Source organism: Arvicanthis niloticus, chromosome 27 (assembly GCF_011762505.2).
Source record: "Arvicanthis niloticus isolate mArvNil1 chromosome 27, mArvNil1.pat.X, whole genome shotgun sequence".
Taxonomy (NCBI): Eukaryota; Metazoa; Chordata; class Mammalia; order Rodentia; family Muridae; genus Arvicanthis; species Arvicanthis niloticus.
Window position 1 is genome coordinate 4,600,544 of NC_133435.1, and position 16,842 is coordinate 4,617,385.

General features: G+C 47.9%; 1 protein-coding gene across 8 annotated transcripts in view; it reads left to right on the plus strand.

Annotated features, from left to right (window-relative positions):
* Amotl1 (angiomotin like 1) overlaps window positions 1-7,882 on the plus strand; it is a 111,174-nt gene extending 103,292 nt beyond the window's left edge. For all 8 annotated transcript variants that reach the window (XM_076926046.1, XM_076926050.1, XM_076926049.1 and 5 more), the window contains 4 exons: window positions 3,482-3,607; window positions 4,544-4,770; window positions 6,397-6,672; window positions 7,251-7,882. In XM_076926046.1, the coding sequence (XP_076782161.1) occupies window positions 3,482-3,607; window positions 4,544-4,770; window positions 6,397-6,672; window positions 7,251-7,357 (736 nt within the window). In that variant the 3' untranslated portion in view covers window positions 7,358-7,882. The remainder of the gene's footprint in view (window positions 1-3,481; window positions 3,608-4,543; window positions 4,771-6,396; window positions 6,673-7,250) is intronic.
* Window positions 7,883-16,842: the final 8,960 nt, after the last annotated feature.

Consider the following 16,842-nt stretch of genomic DNA (forward strand, 5'->3'; position numbering starts at 1 on the left):
AAATATGTTTTATGTACTTATCTGCAACTCAAACCAAAAAAAAAAAAAAAAATCTATGACAGAGTTAAAACTTGGAAAGTTATTAGTCTGTATCCTCCTTCCTAACTCATGTCCATTTTTTTAAATACTTGTTTTGTGTGTGTACATAAGTGCGGGCCCATACATGTCATGGAACATTGTAGGAGAGGATGTCAGAAAATGGCGTTGGGTGTTCACCTACCTTGATTGAGACAGGTCTCTCTCTTCACAGTCTTCCCATGGAATACACCAGGCTAGCCACCCCCAGAGCTTTCAGGAAGCCTCTCATCTCTGCCTCTCATGTCACCACAGGGGCGTGTTGAGATTACAGACACGTGTGCTAAGTCTCAGAGCTTACCTGGGATCTGGATATTCTAACTCAGGTCATCCTGCTTGCATGGCGATTGCTGGGCATCTGCCCAACCCAAGACATCTTTAAAACCATAGTGCTGCTTGATGATACACAAGTTCTAGTGGATAGAACAGAGCTCCACTCCCAGCACCCACACCACACACAAACGTTCTAGAAGGTGAAACAGTGTTCCACTCCCACTTACCCAAAACTCAAGTTCCAGGGCATACTATGCATCTATAGACAGACAGACAGACAGAGACAGAGACAGACAGGCAAACAGAGACAGACAGACATGGACACACAAGATAGATAGATAGATAGATAGATAGATAGATAGATAGATAGATAGACAGACAGACAGACAGACAGATAAATCTTGGTCATTCCACCATGGCCTTTCTGACAATGCAGTGGGAGAAAGGACAACACAAGCTGTTTTGAGAAAGTATGAAAGCCTAAGCTCTTATCTCCACACTGATTGGCTACAGAGAAACAGGCAAAAGTGACTGTTTACAGCCATTAAGTTTTGAGTTTCCAGTCAGGTGCATGTGTCACATTTGTAAGCACCGATCTTTAAACCAACAATAGGGTCCACCAACAGTTTTTGCTGTCTGTTGCTAAAATTCTTTCCCTGGAGGAGATGTGAACAGCATCTACCACCTCCTCGTAAGGTTCCCAGGGCAAACCATAGCACTCCACCGAGGTCGCCCTGGAGAACCAATGAACTTATTGAATTCCCTTACAGAGAGCAGGAGGGGTCACTGGAAAGTCTTAGCCTGATGGTGGCTTCTCCAGGGATGCAGCTCCTTCTCCTTGGTTTTTCCTAGATAATCTAACCCTTCTTAGGGCCCTGAGACTATGTGCAGTTAGGACAGACTTGCTCACAGCTCTTTGGGAAGAGTGCTGCTTGGTTTTGTGACCCCGCTCCCTCCTCCTATCAGGGGCTGTCTGTAAACCTTACTGAGACGGGAGATGGGGGCTCTTATAAAAATGGTTGCTTTACTCAGAGACTGCTGTTCACTTTCTTTATTCATCTTGACAGCTTTGGCTTGGAATTTGAATTGGATTTTTGGGAGGGGGGCAAGGGCAAGACTTTGAAACTTCACAGACTTCAAAGCAGAGCAGTGTTCCTTCAGAGTTTCTTAGCTGTTTCTTGCTATCTTAGTTGTTTTTCACTAAAGTGCCTACTGGCTTACTCAGCAGCACAGACATGAACTTTTAAATTTGCTTCTGGTGCCGCAAGAATTTTTTCGAAGTAACTTGATGGGAAATGTTTCTAGCTACCAGTCCCTGTGTGGATGTTTCTGTGTGCCCCAGGGTGTTTGTGGTTCTGTGGTTCAAAGCATTCTGCTTGCTTTTTCTGAGATTCATTTTCCTGATATTTTCACGGCCATACTGTTTAGTTTTCTAGTCATGTCCTTACCCCTGCTCTTTTTTGTGCCTGTTTTTATCATGATGCATCTTCATAAAGACAACTGAAACTTAGAACCAGGCTGGAGTGTAGTGAAGAGTTTGGGTCCCTTTCTGTCATTACACTGACAGTGTCCTAGAAGTCACCACCTGTGAACAGGCTGTAAGAATAGACACCAGGTGTACCATTTCCGATGTTCCCTGCATGAAATAAGGGCTCAGTCACCCGTAGCTGTCATTAAGAAGGGTAAAGACCTACATACTGAGTAGCTACCAATCCCAAAATACTGAAACAGCAGCTACATGGGGGATACATAGAGGTAGGCGTTCAGCTGCTATTGGGAGAGCGAGCTAGGCTGAGAGTAAGTACAAGGCCAGCAGCAAATGCAGAAGCCATAGTCGCCATGTGTCAGGGGACCAAGTGTGGGCGCCTTCCACACACTTATAAGGTCACATGGCCTAGCCGACAGCCTTGATGATACAAGAAGCATGGATCTTACTTACTAAATGTTGTTTTCCTGAGATACTGTCTCTCTTGTTTGTTTGGCATTTCTTATTTAGGATTTCACAGGTGTATAATACACTATCTTATCTATCCCTCCTTCCAAGTCCCTCCCCTCTCCATACTCCTCTCTTGAATTCATGTCCTCTTCTTCTGCTCTCTCTCACCCCTCCCTCTCTCTGTTTGTCTCTTTGTCTCTCTGTCGCTCTCCCCCTCTTTCCCTCTTTGTGTCTCTATCTCTGTTTTTGTCTCACTGTCTCTCTCCCCCTGTCTCTCTGTCTCTCTGTCTCTCTGTCTCTCTGTCTCTCTCTCTCTCTCTCTCTCTCTCTCTCTCTCTCTTTCTCTCTCCCTCTCTTTCTCTCCCTCTCTCTCTCTCTACTATCTAGCTCTACTTTTTCAGCTAAGCATGGAATCTTGTGGAGTCTCCCCTTCACCATCCATGCCAGAATGGTGACTGGGCACTGGTCTTGTGCAGGTGGCCATAGCTTTTGAGAGTTCATGGGTGTCACTTCCCTGACATTTGCAGAAGACAGTAGCTCACAGAAGTCCTGTCCCCTGGCTCTTTCCATCTTTCTGCCCAGTTTTCCATGATGTTCCCTGAGATTACTCTCTACAGCCACTAATCCTTTGGACTCTGGCTCATGGCAGGTCTCTGTAACAATCTGCTGCAGAAGCAGTGTCTCTGATGGGGTTAAAGCTACAATAAGCAGGAATGTTGGTGAGTGCAGTCCTTAGACAGAATCTTAATTCTGTAAGTTTAGAAAGAAAATTGGGCCATGATTTGGGGTGAGCTGCCAGACAGGGGGCTTTTCTGGGACACTTTTCAGCATGCTGTCCTTGGTTCACATTTCCTGAAGTATTTGCAGAGTTTCCCATCCTGGGGAGACTGACCCCCGAGGTAGGGTACTGGACTAGAAGAGGGTCTTTAATTTCCTCCAGAAGGTAAAGCACATCTGTTACAAAGCCAGTGTGGCTCCCTCCATTCTCCTTCTGTTTGCATTGAAGACTAAGGAAAGCCACGACTTTAATCCCAACACTTGGGAGGCAGAGGCAGCCTGGTCTACAGAGTGAGTTCCAGGACAGCCAAGGCTAACAGAGAAACCCTGTCTCGAAAAACAAACAAACAAACAAACAAACAACAACAACAAAAAGACCAAGGAAAGGGCTTTAGAATCAAAGCATGTCTCGTGTTCTAGGGACACCACCATCAGCAACCACTCGAGGAATGGCAGCTATGGGGAGAGCTCCCTGGAGGCCCACATCTGGCCAGAGGATGAGGAGGTGGTACAGGCCAACAGGAGGTGTCAGGACATGGAGTACACGTAAGGACAACCACATAAGACCCCAGATCTGAGTAGCGATACCAGCTGGTGCTGGTCTCCCATCCCAGCCCCTCCCCACATTCCTGCTTTTCTCTGTTCTAACTGGCATGAGCTTAAGGGCTCCAAAGACTCTTGCTCTGGAGAGAAGGGAATCTCATGCTTAAGCAAGAGACTGCACATAACAATCCTGGAGGGGAAAAGTGAAGACAGAGGCTATCTAATAACTGGAGAGTTCAGATGTCCCAAAACTATGAGCTGAGGATGAAAAAGAAATACCACCCTCACAGTCTAGAGATTTGGAGCCAGAGTTACCTATTCCCACTAAAGATAAAGAGCTTTAAACAGTCAGTGTGTGCTCCCTGATGTACACACAGTTTCCAGCAGGAGTTCTGGTGTCACTGGAATGCTGGTGGACTCCAGTCCCAAGGCTCCCATGGGCTGATAGGAAGACAGGGCTTCCCAAATGAGCCAGAAATATCAGCAAGTATCTATTAGAGTTATGGAAAGACCCCAGGCTTGCTGCTTATCATCTTTGGTCTTCAGTGGGGAAGTCATCTTCTCTCCTGGAACCTAGCCATTTCTTCATTTTTTTTTTTCCCTGTAGAAATTTCCCTGCAGTCACAGTTTACCTCATTTGGGGCCGGAGCTTCTGCTTCCCTGGTATCCCCACCTCCACTCTTTCCCCCCTGATGTGATGGCTACCATCATTCTCTTGGCCCTCCTGGAAACCCCCCATCTGCTGAGGCACCGGGGGAGGTGCACTGTTTGATCTACTTTGGAAAGCACCGAAAGCATAGCTTAGGACACTTGCAGATTGCCGATGCTTGCCCACTTCTGCCGCTCTCCACCCCATATCCCAGAGTCAAGTGTTCCAGAGTTCCCTAACTATCTGGCCTTTTAATCAAACCTTTGTTCTTCCCTGGTTTGGCTCTACAGTATTAAAAACCTCCATGCCAAAATCATAGAGAAAGACGCCATGATAAAGGTCCTGCAGCAGCGATCCCGTAAGGATGCTGGGAAGACGGACTCTTCCAGCCTGCGGCCTGCCCGCTCTGTCCCATCCATAGCTGCGGCCACCGGGACACATTCCCGCCAGACTTCACTTACCAGCAGCCAACTGGCAGAAGAGAAGAAGGAAGAGAAGACCTGGAAGGGGAGTATAGGTGAGAAGAGGCCCCTATAGAAGAGAGGATCTGGAGAGCTTCACCTATAGAAGCCCTGAGGTGGCCACCTTATCACTGCTGGGACTTGGGGTGTTAGTTACCTCATGCCAATTTATGCATTCTTCAAAGAGGGAGGAAAGCCAGTCCTGTTGGATAGTGAGGGTTAAGTGAGATACGTGAGAGCACTGTGTAGATTCCAAAGCTTGTGTGAGCTCTTGGGCTTGGATTGATTCTTGTCAATATTGTTTACAAGAACAACATAAAATGTCTTAACAGGACAAGCTCAGAGTCCCTCAGAATGTTACTCCTGGACCATCTCTGCCACTGCTCTGTGGTGTGTCTATACCTGTGGAACATGAAAGGGGTCAAGGGGTGTGGCAGGAGGATCACTGTCCAGGATGACGGTCATCCTGAGTTGCGCAGACAGGATGCTGGGAATTCTCCAGGAGTGGGTCTTCGTTGGAGTAGTGTCCTAGAGTGTGCTTGTTCACAGGCTGGGCCAGTGAGCTTGGAAAGGAAGCTTTCAAGTCCCCTGTCCCCTTACCCTGCCTGCCAGCAACTGCAGGGGTCTGTCTTTTCTTTGACACTTGTCCCTGGCTCAGCACACATTTTCACTTCTCTCCTATGCCCAGAGTCAATGTTCTCCAGCACAGGGCCTCCTAGGGGGCTGGCTGATTGTCCCACAGGGTGTAAGAGCTTCCATATGAACCCACAGAGTGGGGGAGATCAAAGACTCTCAACCAGAACATCTGTTTGAAGTCCCTCTACTGGTGACCCCTGTAACCTCAGCTCACCAGAGAAGATACATGGGGATGGGAGCTGTGATTATCAAAGACCATCACCAGGACAGTTGCCAACCCAGAGAGGCAGGCCTGGTTAAGGAGTCTGAATTTGTTCAGTTCTGCTGGAAACTGCTGTAGGAGGAATCTGTGTGGTGTGCATTCAGGTACATATCACTGGCACCCAGGCTTCTATCTCAACACTTAGCAGGTCAGTACGAGGCCTGAGACTTGAGGCCTAAGGAAGGCTGGCCATATTGTCTGCACCAGAATACCTCCTTGTTAGTGTGACGGGTCCATACGTCAGTCAGAGAAACAGGAGGAGCTCTGGGGGTTCAGGTGGAGACCACCCTTACAGGCTCCTGCATAGGACCTCAGGGTTTTCCGTCTCATGCATGATGGACTTGAAGAGCTGATGGAGACCGTAGGGTTCACCTTCCTACTTGCTGAGCAGCTCCCAGGAGGGCTTATTCATCCCATCTCTTCCCCTCCCACTAGATTACTGTGTCTAACTCTGGAGTATCACTGGGCAGTGATGAGATGGGATTCAGGTGGGCAATGGACCCTTTTTCCTCCTGAACTACCCCAGTGGCCCAACGTGATTTTCTATTTGAACTTAGAATACAAATACCAACTCCATAAAATATTTAATTATATGGGACTGGGCACATGATACAGGAGTATTTCTCACTTCATCGAGCATGCACACAAGTACTTATTAAGGATTTAAGACTATATCATTGTGTAAATAAAGTTATCCCCAATCTAGAAAGACAAAGATGTTTTCTTACAAAAGGAAACGAGGAAAAACAGATTATCCTTGAAAAACCGTTTCTTCTGCCTTCAGGATTCCTTCTGGGGAAGGAGCACCAGGGACAGGCATCTGCCCCTCTGCTGCCAACCACACCTGCGCCTGCACTCTCCCCTCCGGCTTCCACCACATCAGCCAGCAGTGCCCATGCCAAGACCGGCAGCAAGGACAGCAGCACACAGACCGACAAGAGCACTGAGCTCTTCTGGCCCAGCATGGCTTCCCTCCCCAGCCGCGGCAGGCTGAGCACTGCCCCTTCCAACAGCCCTGTCCTGAAACATCCAGCTGCCAAAGGAACTGTGGAGAAACAGGGTATGTGGCCCCTACCTCTACCATGCCTGGAGAGATCAGGAAGCCCAGTCACCTCCCCTGTTCCAGTGGTGGTCTGCACTAATGTATATCTAGATATGCTTAGTTTGTTGCTTCAGAAGAAGAGCACCCAGCTTGAGTGACCTGGTGATATGTGTGTTCCACCTTTCCCCGGGGGTAGGTAGAACACATATAAAAATTTGAGGGAGGGAAGACTTACCATGGCTTATGATTTGGGGGACAATCCATCATGGCATAGTCAATGTAGCAGTGACTGAAGTGTGAGACACTTGTTCACATCTGGGCAGACAGGAAATGGGAGAGGCGGGAGTCAGGTCTGCAGCTGGCTTTCTCCTTAATTTTTACCCAGTCCAGACCCCTAAGACACTGTCTTCTCTGGGAGCCACTCTGCACTTCCCACTGAGAGAGTCTCACAGCCTCCCATGAGTACACCAGGGTGTATGAGATTCTTGGGCAAGGCATGACATTAGAAATGGCTCCACAATAAAGAGTGCGGAGAAAACCAAGGTACGGGAACCCGTGGAAGAGCAGGTTGCTGATATGTGCCTTCTGTTTGGCAGAGAACTCCCCTGGTCACGGGAAGTCATCAGAGCACAGAAACCGCGTCAGCAGCTTGTTGCACAAGCCTGAGTTCCCAGACGGAGAGATGATGGAGGTACTCATCTAATCATTGTCCCGTGGAGTTCGGCTCTGGCATGCTGACAGACAGGAAGAGAGGCTGAAAGAAAAGAAAAGAGCCAGATGGTCAGTGGCAGTAGCAACTGCAAAACCAGGACTAGTGTGGACATGTTACAATGTTACCAAAACAGCTGGCTCACGTGTCTGCAGAGGGAGTGAGACAGGACGCATGCAGGCTTGGAAGCAGAACTGAGGAGGACGAGTGGAATTTTCCATTGTAGAGAAATTGTATGTCTTAGGGAGGCACCATGCTTCCCTGGTTCTTGGCTTATAAACAGATGAAGAAGAGCTGGCCTTCCTTGAAATCACCTCCTTTCCTTTGCCTCTTAGCAGGTTTGCTTTAAGAAGAATCTGCTAGAAATCCTGAAAGCCCATCTTGGCATAATGTAGTATGTGAGTGTGTGTGTGTGTGTGTGTGTGTGTAGAAATCCTGAAAGCCCATCTTGGCATAATGTAGTGTGTGTGTGTGTGTGTGTGTGTGTGTGTGTGTGTGTGTGTGTCCTTAGCAGATACATCCAGGATAATGGGGAATTCCAGAGGCAAGTTTTGTCACCTTCTTGGCTGCTCCGTTTGTGGTTTGCGGTTTCAGAGAGTGAGGCTTTGCTTGTCTGGTATTTTGAATGGTATTTTCTGAGCAGGATGGGCGTGAGACGCCCTTGGCCCTCATCCACCTTAACTTCTTTGAGCTTATCTGTCTCGTCTCTACTTATTATTTTGCTGTTGTAATTTTTTTTCTGTTTAATTAAACATAGCAGAGTTCCTTATGTATGGGACTTAGGAGACTATCATCCTTGCTTTGGTGTCCAGATGGACAGAGCCTCCTGTTGGCATCCTGGCTGCTCCCCCCCACCCCTCACCCCCCACCCCCACCCCCGCCACTTTTGCTTAGCAGAACTGCAGCTGTCAATCTTAATGAGCTAGAGAAACCTGGCTGAGGGGTCCATGAGTTGCTGACGTAACATGGTGCCTCTGATGTGCCTCTCACTCCTATCCGCTCTCTTGCAAGGAACTTTACACCCCATCGCCTTGTAGGGAAGATTTCCTTGTGAGCAGGTGCCACAGGAACCCCATGATGGTTTACACAGAGCTCTCTAGGTAGCATCGGAGAGGAGATCTCGGCAGGCATCCCCAGCCACTTTCTTGTATTCAAAGCTCTCAGGTCTGTTCATTGCTCTCCCCTGCCCCATTCTGCCCTGGTTCCTGTTGATAAGCACAGTGCCGTTCCTAATCAATTCTTTTTTTCCTGTGAATTTGCTTCATAAACACACCAGACTGGTAGGCACCCAGCATGGTCAGTGTCACACAGGGGACATGACTTACCTGAAGTGAGGCAACAATGTCATGGAAACAAATGAGCCCCTGTGAGCGAGAGGCAGGGACCTGAGGCTGCTGCCACAGCAAGGTCTCACATTCATTGCTGTGGACACTGGCTTCCTGGAAACCCCAGGAGAGGCTGCCCAGGGTACAGGCAGCCCTTCAGGCTCCTGAACTGTCCCCAAATCAGTAGGATTTGTTTTCCAAGTCCCCTTCCTCATCCCGCCTTTTTGGCTCAAGAGAAAAAGGAGAAGTGGTAAGTCTGTGACTTCAAGTCCTTCTTAAATGCAGCACTGAAGATAGCTTGGCTCAGAGAGCTCTGCTTGGGTCATGTGTCCCAGGTCTTGTCCCTAGGGTGAAACTGTGGCCTCCCCAGGTTGAAGTGGTAAATATATTGTAAGAGGTGTAGCCTGGAGAACAGAGGGGAGGGTTGGGGAGGGAGGGAAGAGATAGAGAGAGCAGTGGTGTTTCCCTACAGGACCCTGGGTCTTCTGACAAGACAGAGGAGGTGGAGGAGGAGCCCTCCCCAAGCTCCTTTGGCAGTGGGAACCAGGCTTGGAGCCGCCACCCCCTCCTTACCTCTTCTCTCAGATCTTACAGCCTGAGTGCTGATCTTGCCCTGTGCCCTATGGGGAAGGGTCTGCGAAGACAGCATAAGAGGACTTACCAGTTGAGATGGGGCTGCGTGATAGAAGCAGATGGGTATAGGAACCATTTTTGGATAGGGTATGTTGTTCAGTTGATGGCATCTAACAGCATATTGTCTCCAATTCATGTTGGAGACAAACCAGAAAGGAAAGGATATAGAGATAGGGACTTGTGAGATCTTCCAGCCCTGCAGCCACATCTGAGCCGCCCCAGACTTAGGCTGTCTCCCAGCATAGGAGAGAGGCACTGCACAGTTTACTCAAATTCTAGTCAAAGTGTCCCAGACACATTGCGCACTTGGGGAGAAAGTCTCCTGTTCCAGGCTCCCCGACCCCCCGCACTGTCAGCACATTTCAGTTGTCCAAAAACAAAGGGGACACAGACCAGGGCTTTAACTGCATGTGAACTATGGCTTTTGTCCAAGAGTCCATGTTGAGAGAGAGGCTATGGCTTCAAGGTCGAGACCTTTCAGTCTTCCGTCCTTATAATTCTCTTGAAGTGCTTAGAACAAAGGAGCCCCAGGCACTTAGAATCCGTGCTGTGCTCTGGGAAGTTCATGGGATCTGAGTTCCTTTTACACTGAGAACAACATAGGTATTTTGGTATGGACATCATGAAAGCATTAGAAATAGTACCCGTTGACTGGTCCTCAAAGCACCAGGGAAAAGAGGCCAGGTTCACTCTCCTGATTGTTCACATGCAGAAGCTGGACCCGTGAGGCTTACAGCCCATCTCCAAGCTTCATCCCAGATGCTAGCACTTAAAGCAAAGACTCAGAATAGGAGTCTCAGTCACAGGCTGCAGAGCCTTGAACATGATATGCAGCGCTATGCCTGGGTGCTCTCTGGCCCAACTTGTGATACTTTGTGTGTACCCGGGGCAGCTGCCACACCTCTCGGAGCCTGAAAACAGGACTAAGCCCAAGCCCCATATAACAAACCACACCACTGCCATCCACACGTGTGGATGGAAGTTTTCATGTTCTGTTTTAAGCACAACTACAAAACAGATAAAAATTAAATTAAATTAAAATTAAAGTCCTTATAGTGCAGAGGGCTCGCCTCCAGGTCTCTTGGAGCATTTTGATCACAAAACTTGAGGGTCTTATCTCAGGATAAAGGATAAGCAAAGGCTGTGGCATTTAGTGGTGATTTCCCAGCATCCTTCTTTGTCCTTGAGTGAGCAGTGTGGTGATGTCTGCATGCTTCCAGGTGTTGTGTGGAACATGAGAAGTGTTGAGGTCACGTCTCTGTGTCTGTGGTTTCAGTAAGTAGGTTCTTCCATATGTAAGGTACTATTGCTGCCTAGAGGTTCATAGCACTAAGCTGCCAAGAAAAACACACTCATTTGCAGAGAATTAAGAGTGTAGTGTGTGCCGAACACTTGGCATTGTTCTTTGTTTCCCAGAAGCTGGTGACCAGTGATTGGTTGGAGTGTTCAGCAAGTCCCCACCGTGCCTGCAGGATGGGGCTGCTCCCTTCCACACCCAGCTTTCCTTAGAAGTGGAAACAAAGAATGGTGGGACCAGTGTTGGTCGGTCCTACAGAGGTTTCTCTTTGGAGCCCATGTATGAGGCTTGACCTTTTGCTGTGAGTGGATATAGAGGTAGTTACTCCAAGAGAATTCTGATCTCAGTATAGAGAATCCAGCGGTTCTGACACTCAAGAAGCTCTGATGTCCCCTGCAGAGAGGCTCTGTTCTGCTTGGCCCCAGCCACCCACACACACAATAAAGTGACTGAAGCTCCTCCTTTCCAAGAGCTAGTGTGCTGAGTACTGTCCTCCCCGCAGCTTTCCAAGTCCCAGGGACTTGTGTGAGCAGTCAGAGAAGGCTGATCTGGGAGACAGAGGAGATGACCATGACACAAGGTGTTTCTAGGCAGGACCCTTGTGTGTAGGCTTCAGAGAGCCGTCCTGAGTGGGAGGCTGTGTTGTTTAAACACATGGTGTCTTCTTTGTCTGCACTGGAGCGAGTAGTGAATGTTCCTCTGTGTTCTCTGAGTGAGCTCACACCCCCTTTAAAGCAAAGGTGTCTTGTGGATGTTGGAAGCAAGATCTGACAAATGTTCTTAAATGGTGGTGCTAAAGAAAAGCCAGCCCCCTGTAACCTCCCTAAAAGTTGTCAGCCACAGTCTCTAAGTGTATACATGTTGACTTTCTTCTATTTTTTTTTTTCTAGTTAATCAATGTGTTTTAAATGTCTTTAGTTGATTTGAGGACTTTTTAAAAAGGCATTTGTTTGTAGTGTGGCTCCATGGGAGATAGGCTGTATAATAAGAAACCTCAGAAGCCAATTGGGTTGGGGGGCACCCAGGCCAGCATTTCAGTGGATTTCTCTGGGAATGGATGAGCAGTATTTTTCCCTCTTTTCAGTAATATGCCTATGCCCATTTAGTAATTGAATAGTATATTACATTGTGTGTAAGTACATACATATAAGGTGGAATTTCTTTTCTTAATATCAAAAAAATCCTTCTGTTTTCCTGTGAGCCCTCTCTGTCTACAGGGCTCCCCATGTAAAATGGTTGTTGACTCCTCCAGCAGAATGGCCTCCAAGACCTGGCCTGCTCCTCAGATTCCCTTTGAAGTAAGAGGTTGTTGTCTTTTGAGAATGGACTTAAGTTTTGAAAATATCCCACACTGTTCAGATGACAAGTGAACGAACACAGGGCAATTAGTCAGAATGTGAATCCCAGGGCCATTGAGATGACTCAGTGGAAAACGGACTGCCACCAAAGCAAAGACCTGAGTTTGGTCCCCAGGAGCCTCGTGGTAGAAGGAAAGAGCCAATGGCAGCAAGCTGTCTTCTGACTTACACACACACACACGCACACACACACACACACGCACATGCACATATGCACACACATGCACATATACACACAGACACATGCACATGCACACATGCACACACACATGCACATATACACACATGCACACACACACACATGCACACATGCACATATACACACATGCACACACATGCACATATACACACAGACACACACATGCACACACACAGAGAGAGTTTTTAGAAGAATATCTAAGATGTAGGAAAAGGGTTATTAGTACCTACAACCTTTAGGGCCTCGTTTTCAAGCCCGCTTCTCTCGCCAGGCCTCATATGCGCACAACCCCCGCATACACTGCAGACCTAAGTACATATCCATTAATATGAACACCCAGTAGGTACTCTGTAAAATGGATACTCTTAAGTGCATGTTGTTGTTGTGTGTGCTGTAACTGAAGTGTGTCTTTGTCGTGAGACTTCGCTTCTTCGCTGAATTAAGACTCTGCCCTCCCTCTGAGGCAGGAAATACGCAGCAGTTTCTGGAATTAGCTTCTCAAGTTTTCCTGCCTGTGTTGTGTTTGCTCGTGGCTCTGCCTGCGAGTCTGTTCTTACATACACACCTGTGAGTATTTATTACAAGGCAGAATGGGGACAGGCATCGCCATAGGGAGGGACAATGGAACCACCTCTTCAGGGAGGTGCCCACAGAATCTGTGTCAAATTCTGTGAACTAGGGCCAACACTGTTACCAGCTTCACCCTGACTCTGAGTGCCCTGGGCCATTGCTCTCCACTGCCTTGTGTGTGTATGGGTGTGGTTGTGTGTGTGTGTCTGTTGGGGGCATGTGCCACACTTCCCAGCAGACTCTGGTATCCATGTGTAACCTTTGGCATCTGTGTGTTACTGGACTGCGTTGACAGGTGGTGTACACATCTGTACAGATGGGTCTGTGTGCAGAGTCCGGGGGTCCCCCCCCCATAGTGAATATGGATACTGTTGGTCAGCCAAAGACTTTCCTATTCTTTGCTGCTTAAACTTTGTGCCTTAATATTGTAAATAATAAATGGTTAAAACAGCAAGGTGGCTCCTTTGTTACCTTTCTTCTTCCCTTTTCCTCCAGATGACATAGACAAGGCACAGCTCTCACACTGACATCTTGCACATGGAGCACATCTCATGAGCCTTGTGGCTGCCCACAGTGACTCTCAGCCCACACGGACACAGTCATAGCTGCTGGAGAAGATGGCAGAGGGGGGAAGAACTGTGAGAGGCTGGGCTGGGGTGGGAGTGTGTAGGGGGTTGGGGGCAGAGGGAACGGATCTCTCTCTCTGAGCATATGCAGGCATCCTGGGAGGCAGGGCTCGTGGATGCTGGCCTGTGACTGTGGGAAACAGCTCTCTGTCTTGGGGATTCATCCAAGCAGTTTGGGTGCCAGGGAGCAATCCACAGGTGGACACGCTCTGTGCTGCAGGATGGCCAGGGAAGATGGTAGCTGCTTTGTCACAAGAGAACAGCAATGAGTCTTATGGTAAACTAGAATTCAGGCAGGGAGCCTCGCTGAGACACTGCAAACAGAGTAAACACCATGGCAGCAGTGATTGAGAGCAGCTGTGTTGTTTATCTCTGGCTGTATCTTCTGGAGGGGAAACCTATCTGTTTCCTCGCCGTAGGACCCAGCATGGGAGGGAATTCCTAAACCTGAGCTCAGAGTAAGGAAGAAGGAGGCAGCTCGTAGTCTAGTCACCGTCCCTCTGTGAAGACCAGGAAACGGCAGCAAACAGTAGCAAAAGGTAGTAGGGCAGGGACTTCAACCCTGGTCTTCCCGACAGCTGGCAAACTTGCCTTCAAAACACGTGGATCCTAGAGGTGAGGAGTTCAAACCCACCTATGTATGGCTTCTTATCTATCCTGCCTTCTACCCAGATAAATCCTCTGAGAGAACGGTTTCTTTTGAGGGTAACCTACATTACGTGAGTGAATCCTAATTAGGTTAGGATTCACTCACATAAAACGGGATAAATGATTATTAAGATAGCTGCTGCTATTGGGTCAGTGTTATATTGTATACCTTGTTGAAGGAAAGCAATTATTCTAAAAATGTAATTTCTGAGTGAGTAATATCTAATGTCTGCACTCTGAGAACATTATGCACATTAAGAATGCAAATAAATTCCAGTGTCACATTCAACAACAGACAGCACCCTGTGTCTCTGGGGCAGATGGGCCAAGGAAAGGGTTCTGAGATTAGGCAGTCTGGGAACCAGGAGGCTGGGTGCTCCTGTGCTGGTACTCTGACACGCATGCGGTGCATCGAGGCACTGGGCTGGGTTCAGTCTCTCTGGGACTCTGCAGAGTGAATCCCAGTGCTGGGGCAGAGGGACCCATGTATGCATCTCACACACCAGAGCTGGAGCAGTAACCCAGTCTGGAAGCCACTGGACCATGTCCATAGAATCTATGTGGACGTTGCACGCATGGATAGGTAGATTCAGACAATGCTGTGAGAAGGTCAGCCTCAGGACAGCATTCTTCATTCCAGCACATTGTCTGTTTCTGTGTGTTATTGTGAACCTAAGCCCCTCCTCAGAAATCACCCTTCACAGACCCATTTACCCTGAGAAGTGTGCTTTCTGTGTGTAAAGAAGACATGAAGACTGCTCAGTGGTTAAAAGAATGTACACCTCTCTTCCAGAGGACCTGAGTTCAGTTCCCAGCATCCATGTTGAAGGAGCTCACAAATGTCCTTTAACTCTGGCTCCAGGTTTGGAACATGCCATGTCTATGTCAAGAAATGCTGTCTGGAGCTAATAAAGCCATCGGGGGGTTGGGGGGGTCACCTAGAACCTAGGTAGGAAGGACCAGAAACCAAAAGAATTACCACACCCTATGAGCAAATACTAGCTCTCAGGCTGGAGCCATGGACGCCTTACTACCATTCATTTTACAAACAAAGCCAAGCTAAGGAGAGAGAGAAATGAGCTTCCTGGTGTGGGCCAGAGTGGACGGAAACTGGGAGGCAAGGATGCTAAGCAGGTGAGAAGTACTGATCCATCAATAGTTTGGGATGAAATCTCCCAGTCAGATTTGGAGCAATTACTCTTGACTAGATGTTTGGAAAATGGCCATTTCATTGAAAAATTCTTTTACTCCTGCTCTGATTACCATGGGGGGGGGGGGGACATTTAAACTTCCATTTCAATGTCCCTGTTGATAGTCTCTAAGTGGCACAGAGTAAAACATAGTAAACATTGAAAATCTTAGTAATATCATGCAAATGCCACTGGAACTCCACGGAACTGCCCAGACCACAGCAGACATCCTTAATGTTCTATAGCTAAAGATTGCTATGTGCACCTTCTTCATTTGGCGTCTGCATTAGTTCTCCATCACTGGATTAAAATGCCTGAGGAATTCACGTTAAAGGCGGACGAAACATTTGAGTTACAGTTATGGAGGCTTCGCTTTATAATTGTTAGACCAATTGTTTGGTGCCAGTCACTAATGGACCTGTGGCAAAGCAGGACTTTATGGCACGATGAACATGGTGGAGCAAGTGGCACCTCATGGCACAGCAAAAGAGAGGACAGGAGAAAGGGGCAAGAACAAAGCTCGCTCCCTGTTGTCCCAGGACAAAGTTCCTGGCTTCTTTTAAATGATGCTCTTCAACAACACCTTCCTTGGTCCAATTTTTTGTGTACTATTCTGTCTAAACTGGAAAGTCTTTCAAATATTTCCACTCTGCTCATTGCTCTCCGTTTTCATTATAAACCTGACCTGTATTCCAGTAGCCAGGATGCCCACACCACATCATGAAACATTGGCCCATGTTAAAAATTTGCTCCACTAGATCCATTTAATGTCCATCACCTGTATATTCAGCCCATCACAAAGGCTTGGGGCTTGAACAAAGCACACTCAAGTTCTCCTCACAATGCCATGGCGATGATTCCCTTGAACAAGTCCCACTGGAGCCCTCACCTGCATATGAAATCCGAAAGCCATTCCTTTTTAAACCAATTATCGATTAGCCTTCCATGGCTATAATAAAATGATCTGAGGCAAGCAATTGAAAAGAGGAAAGATTTATTTCGCTCATAGTCTCAGAGATTCCATGCTTAGCCACTAGGCTGAACAGCAGGGCAAGGGGACCGTGTAGCAGAGGAGAGTAATCTCTTCACAGCATCCAGGAAGCAGAAAAAGAAAAATGGGAAATTCCATTTCCTCATGTGTCTGTGACTGTATAAAGGATGGCTCTTGATGGACCCTGGGCCTCTCAGGACTAGTCCTCCCAGGAAGATAGCTGCTGAAACATTTGCATTTAAGACTTGGATGAGAACTTTCTGAGCTACCATGCCTTCATCCTCCTGACTCCTCCTGACACAGTGCTCACAGCACTGTGACACATCCCTGGACACTCATCTTTCTGTTCATTCTTTGTACTCTGTGGGTGAAAAGCCCTCATTTCAGAAGTTCTAGTCCTAGCTGTATGTGGTACATCCTGAAGGAAACAGTCTCTGCCAAGATCCCTGCGGGACACAATGGAGGATAGCAATGCCTTTTCAACTGTGCTCAGAAGTTAGATTGCACGATAAAGCGGGAGCTTTGACAGCATGCTTTCTGCCACCAAAAGATGTTATATGTATGTGCAAGTGCATGCATGCACATGTGCGTGTGTGTGTGTGTGTGTGTGTGTGTGTGCGCGCGCGCGTGTGCGCGCGCATG